A 6512-nucleotide genomic window follows, 5' to 3' on the forward strand; every position below is an offset into this window, starting at 1 on the left:
ATCCTCATCGAACTCCCACTTGAGTTCGGTAGCGTCCCCTGCACTGGCATCATCGGCACCTGCATCTGTTTTTGGAAGTAATCTGTGAGTCACGGGGACTCAGCAATCTCACACCCTCGCGATCAAGACTATTTAAGCTTATGGGTAGGGAAAAGGTAGTGCGGTGGATCTACAGCAAGCACTAGCATATATGGTGGCTAACTTACGCAAATGAGAGCGAGAAGAGAAGCAAAGCACGGTCGAGAAGCTATAAAGATCAAGAAGTGATCCTGAAACTACTTACGTCCAAGCATAACACGAGACCGTGTTCTCTTCCCGGACTCCGCCGAAAAGAGACCTTCACGGCTACACATGCAGTTGATTCATTTTAATTAAGTTAAGTGCCGGGTTTTCTACAACTAGATATTAACAAATTCACATCTGCCCATAACCCCAGGCACGACTTTCGAAAGTTCAAAACCCTGCAGGGGTGTCCCAACTTAGCCCATCACAAGCTCTCACGGTCAATGAAGGATATTCCTTCTCCCAGGAAGACCCGATCAGACTCGAAATCCCGGTTACAAGACATTTCGACAATGATAAAACAAGACCAGCAAAGCCACCCGAATGTGCCGACAAATCCCAATAGGAGCTGCACATATCTCGTTCTCAGGGCACACCGGATAAGCAATCCGTACAACTTAAACCAAACCTCAAGTTTCCCCGAGGTGGCGCTGCAAGGGGCTCTAGTTTGGACCAACACTCAGAGGAGCACTAGCCCGGGGGTTTAAAAAAAAGACGACCCTTGAGTCCGCGGAACCCAAGGGAAAAAGTCTTAGGTGGAAAATGGTAAAACCAAGGTAGGGCCTTGCTGGAGGAGTTTTATTCAAGGCGAACTGTCAAGGGGCTCCCATTATAACCCAACCGCGTAAGGAACGCAAAATCAAGGAACATAACACCGGTATGACAGAAACTAGGGCGGCAAGAGTGGAACAAAACACCAGGCATAAGGCCGAGCCTTCCACCCTTTACCAAGTATATAGGTGCATTAAAATAAACAAGATATAATAATAATTATATCCCAACAATATCCATGTTCCAACATGGAACAAACTCCATCTTCACCTGCAACTAGCAACGCTATAAGAGGGGCTGAGCAAAGCGGTAACATAGCCAAACAACGGTTTGCTAGGAAAGGTGGGTTAGAGGCTTGGCATGGAAATATGGGAGGCATGATATAGCAAGTGGTAGGTATCGCGGCATAGCAATAGGGCGAACAACTAGCAAACAAAGATAGAAGTGATTTCGAGGGTATGGTCATCTTGCCTGCAAAGTTCTCCGGGTTGATGAAAGCTTGATCCTCGTAAGCGTACTCAACGGGGTCCTCGATCACGTAATCGTCTCCCGGCTCTATCCAAAGCAAGAACACAAGAAAAGGAAACAACAATCAACCACGGTGCAATGCGCAAGCAATATGATGCAAAACATGGCATGATATGCGGGATGTGATATGCAATGCATATGCGAGCTACGGAAGGAAAAGATTGATCAAGGCGTCAACTTGGCAAACCAAGTGTGCCGCTAGAAAGATTAGTTGATTTCGGTCGAAATCGATATAAATATCACCGGAATCGGATGCACGTTTTGCAAATGGCAAGCAAAACAATAATGGCACAATTCTGCGATTAACAACACGATGCCATCTAAATGCAACAAGAAACTAAGCTACTGCACTCTAACATAGCAACAAAGCACATGGCAGTGATCTACTCAAGATGCTTGACAAAAGATGAACACTAAGCTACGGCTAAAACACACTAGAACAGGTTCAAACAAGCATGGCAAAAGTGCAAAAGATATCAGCATCACAGACTTGGTGAAAATACTAACATGCCAGAAATTAACATCAGGAAGCAATGTTTAGAGTAAGATAACAACATGCTACAGGAACAGAACATAGCAAACAAAGGCATAGAATGAATCTACTTAAAGCATATAACAAAAGTCCCTTACTGACCATAAGCCAAAATGGCACAGAAAATATGATGGCACCCATGTAAACATAGCAATTTTCATTAACAGATTCAGACTTAGCAGAAAACTGAGCATGTCATAAACAGAACTATGAAGGCCTCTTTGCGAGCTCAATTCACTCACCACAAGGCATTGCATGACAAGCTAAGCATACTACCAACAAGAAGACATGTTTATGAAGCTAACTAAAGCAAGAACAAGTGTATATCATGCTTGGATCAACTACTACATCAATGGCAAAATTGATTAACATGTAAACAATCTGTCAGGAACATTTTATAGCAAAAGTAGAGTAAGATTAAGACATGCTAGGGCACTCCATAAATGCAAACAGGGGCATCGATGGATATAGCATAACCATATGTCAAAATTATCCTTACTGAAGATACTCAAAAGAAGCATGGATCTCACTGTAGCAACATGAATACATGGCATAAAAATAACAGCAGGGAAATGACTTGGTGAGATTCTAAGTCTCTGAAATCAGCAATATCACGAGAGCTACTTTGCATGCATGTGCTAGTCACCACATTGATCACAAAAATGCATGGAATACACCCCTGTAAATATGGCATGGCATAGACCAAAACACATGTAGAGCTCATGTTCATATGCAGCACACAACAATTGTAGCAAAAATGACAAAAGCTCATACTCTGCTAAGAATCAGCACCTAACATTTTATAGCACTCTTGCATTAGTCATTTGGGCATCAAGATGGCCTCAAACAAGTAGGTCACAATGGAACAAAATGAAGAGCACATCATGATGAACATTTTGATATGTCATGCATGAAAAACGGATCTACGGATGAGGAGTTATGGCATAATGAACATGGCCTGAAAAAGTGAGGGGGAAAAGACTTAGGGAAAAAATGAGGTCAATCTCCTCGCGAAACGGATCTGGATCTGGGATCGGGCGGCATCGGGCTTGAGGTTCACCGGAGCTGCGAGGAGAGACGGCGGCCGGAGGGGCTGGACGGCGCGGAGGGTCCTGGGCGGCGCGGCTAGGCGCGCTCGCCAGGGCGGCGCGGGCGGCTCCTGCCAGGGCGGCGCAGGCGGAGGCCGGCGACCCGCGGCGACGCTGGGATGCGGACGGGGCGACGGCTGGTGGCGCGGTTGCCGGCGCCGGCGGAGACGGGCCGCGCGGGCGGCGCGTGCTCGCGGCGACGGGCGCGGAGGCGCAGGAGGCGGCGGCACGACGAAGCGGGCCGCGGGGGCCGGTGACGGGCCCGAGCGGGCCGTGGCGGGGCGCGGGCGGCGCTGCCACGTGGCAGGACAGGATTGGTGCGGGTGCGGTGGCGGTTTCATCCGGCGATGGTCGGACGTGTCCGGCGGCGCGGAGGGAGTTTCGCTAGGGTTTCGTGTGCGCGAGAAAAGGGAGGGATCACCTATTTATACATAGAAGGAGGTGGGAGTGTCCAAATGAAGAGCAGTTTTTGGCCACACGATCGTGATCGAACGGCCGAGAGGATGGGGGAGTTTTGGATGGGTAGTTACGCCACTTTGGAGGGGTGTTGGGCTGCAACACACACGAGGCCTTTCCGGTTCCCCGGTTAACCGTTGGAGTGTCAAACGGACTCCAAGTGGCACGAAACCTGACAGGCGGTCTACCGGTGGTGTACCAAGGACGCTTGGCAAATCTCGGTCCATTCCGAGAAAGTTTAAAACCCGCTCACGAAAAGAGGCATAAGGGGGGTGCCGGAGGACGTAGGAGTGTCGAACTGCAAAACGGACAACGGGGAAAATGCTCGGATGCATGAGACGAACACGTACGCAAATGCGATGCACATGATGGCATGATATGAAATGCATGACATGAACAAAATGCAAAACAAAGACAAGAACCTAACCACGAATCTCATAACTTAGAGCCGAAAATGGCACGAGTTGGAGTACAAATATGGTAAGTTACATCCGGGGTGTTACACTGTCGCAGCCGGAGCCGAGCCAGGCCCGCCCAGACCAAAAATGGGCCCCCAAAGGGCCAGATCTGGGCCGGGAGGGTGCCGCCACCGGCTGCTGCGCTAGCCCGCCGTCAAGTGACCGCGCACATGCCCCCTCACCACCCGGATCTGCGCCGCCACCGAAACCTCCGCCACCCGAGGAGAACTGTCGTGCGCCCGCGACGGGAAGACCCATCCGCAGCCGCCGGGAGCCCGAAGGCAGTCCCCAGTCGTTGGCCATGCCGCCTGTATCCAGATCCGCTGCCCGACCGATGCTGAACCGCGCCCATGCACTCCCCTCCATTGCAGCCACCGCGCCACCCGAGGCCCCACAGAGACGACGACCCGCCGCCACCAGGAGCACCCGTAGCTACGCCACCAGGCCCCGCCATAGCCTAACGCCTCCTGTGGCAGCCGTCCCGCACCGGCTGGGGATCTGCGAGGAAGGGAAGGGTCAGGCTTCGTTGGACGGCTATGCGGGGCGGCGACGAGGAAGGAAGAGGCCCGCAGGTAGGGTTACCCCCGAGGGCGCTCGCGGGAGCGGCTTGTGTGTGTGTGGGTGGGTGGGGGGGGGGGGGGCGGTTGTCGCACAGTTCGATTTCTAAACTATTCCATTAATAGAGACAACAGTTCAGTACTCACAAGAAGCAGAGTGCAATTTTTTTTCGAACAAACCAACAGTAGCTGCGGAAGGGTCCAGAAATAAACCTAGTTCGCATATAATATCAAAATGAGATAGCCCGCTACTACAAATCGAACATTAAAAATAAAGTTTACAAGTTTCACATCAATGCTACACGGTAGGGGCTATGGAAGGTCGTTGAGGAATTGGACAAACGCCAAGTGAGACGAGCCCCCTTCCTTGAGCGCCTCGGCAGCTGCATCCTTCGCCGCCGCCACCCGCTCCCTGAGTGCCTTGCCGCCCTCGGGCGCCATAACCCACCTGACCTTCTCCTCCACCTCCTCGGCCTTAACCACCTCTTCGTTGTAGCCTCTCATCTCCACCCCGAGCTTCATTCCCTCCACTATGTGCACCTTGTTCACCTTCTGCTCCGCGTACAGCGGCCAGCACAGCAGCGGCAGCCCTGCCGTGATGCCCTCCAGCGTCGAGTTCCAGCCGCAGTGCGTCATGAACGCGCCGGTCGCCCTGTGGCGCAGGACCTCCACCTGCGGCGCCCAAGACTTGATCACGAGTCCTCTGTCCTTGGTCCTCTCCAAGAACCCTTCCGGCATGAGCGCTTCGAGATCGGGCTCCGGCAGCGAATCGCCGTACTTGTAGTCGGGATTGCGCGGGCTCCGCACGACCCACAGGAATCTCTCCCCTGACTTATCCAATCCATTTGCAATCTCCTGTAGCTGCTGAACGGAGAACGTGCCCATGCTGCCGAAGGAGAGGAACACTACGCTCTGGTCCGGCTGCGCGTCCAGCCACCGGAGGCACTCGTGCTCCTGGTCACCGCCTCCCGACACCAAAGGCCCGATGCAGTAGACCGGCGGCGTGGCACGACCAGGGACGCAGAGCCCGTCCTCGAGAGCGCGCACCGCGCGCGTCTCCAGCGACTCGAAGGAATTAATGAGAATTCCGTTGGAATCTGGCATTCGGTCGAACATGCCTAAGATGGCCTTGAGTACTTCATCGTTGTGTGTAACCTCGGGTAAGTCCGAAGCTTTCAACGGAGGAACACCCGGGGAAGTGATGATAGAGTCGCCGAGCTCCTTTACCTTACTGCCGGCGAGCATGCTCGGCAGGTTGAGGAAGAGCGCGAGGTCGGCGGCGGCCGACGCGTAGAAGTAGTAGACCGGCAGCTTGAGCTCGGCGGCGACATCTTGGGCGTCGACGCAGAACATGTCGAGGACAAGTGCGTCGACGGAGGGCAGCGAGCGGAGGAAGTCGAGGAGGGGGGCGTTCATGGATTTCAGGAGCCGGAAAATCTGGACGACGGGGTTGGTGGGCGCGGTGTCGGAGTTGGAATCGGCGGGCGGCGTTGGCAGGACGTGGAAGGCGACGGAGGGGTTGGAGGCCCTAGCGCGGGCGACGGCGGAGGAGAAGTCCGTGGACTCGACCTGCGGGTCGATGAGCACCACGGTGACGGCCAGGCCGTGCTTGAGGAACAGCTTGGCGACCTCCACCATCGGCACCAGGTGGCCGACGCCGACGCCAGGGTACAGGACAACGCTCTTCTTCATGGCTTCACTCTCCTAGAGTCCTCGTACCAAATGCTTTTTGGGTTGGTTTGGCTCTGTTCTCCTCAGCTCTACGAACGATCCACCGGGACTATATAGGGGGCTCGTCGAATTCAATCCAAATTGGTAGGGCCAGCGCAATGCATGGCCGCGTGAGAGCGTGAGCTCAGCTCAGCGCCACATACGACGAACGAACGAACGGTCGAGTCCTTTCTTGCTCCAGGAGTCTCAGGATTGCGTTCCACGGCACATCACCTTCAAGGACATGGTCCACGCGGCCCACCCACCATGCGTGAAGCCGTCTGAGCTAGGAGACAAGTATGGGTCCGTGGCTGCTGCCGGTCCACTGGCCTCGTGTGGAGTAGCGCTC

At 53.6% G+C, this 6512-nt stretch overlaps 1 protein-coding gene across 1 annotated transcript; it reads right to left on the minus strand.

Annotated features, from left to right (window-relative positions):
• Positions 1-4657: 4657 nt before the first annotated feature.
• LOC125544675 (anthocyanidin 5,3-O-glucosyltransferase) lies at positions 4658-6227 on the minus strand. Its single transcript, XM_048708420.2, has one exon. It carries the CDS (start codon positions 6143-6145, stop codon positions 4766-4768), a length of 1380 nt encoding a protein of 459 aa, XP_048564377.2. The 5' UTR covers positions 6146-6227; the 3' UTR covers positions 4658-4765.
• Between the last annotated feature and the right edge of the window lie 285 nt (positions 6228-6512).

This window comes from Triticum urartu, chromosome 3A (assembly GCF_056163025.1).
Source record: "Triticum urartu cultivar PI428250 chromosome 3A, HENAU_Tu73, whole genome shotgun sequence".
NCBI classification, from domain to species: Eukaryota; Viridiplantae; Streptophyta; class Magnoliopsida; order Poales; family Poaceae; genus Triticum; species Triticum urartu.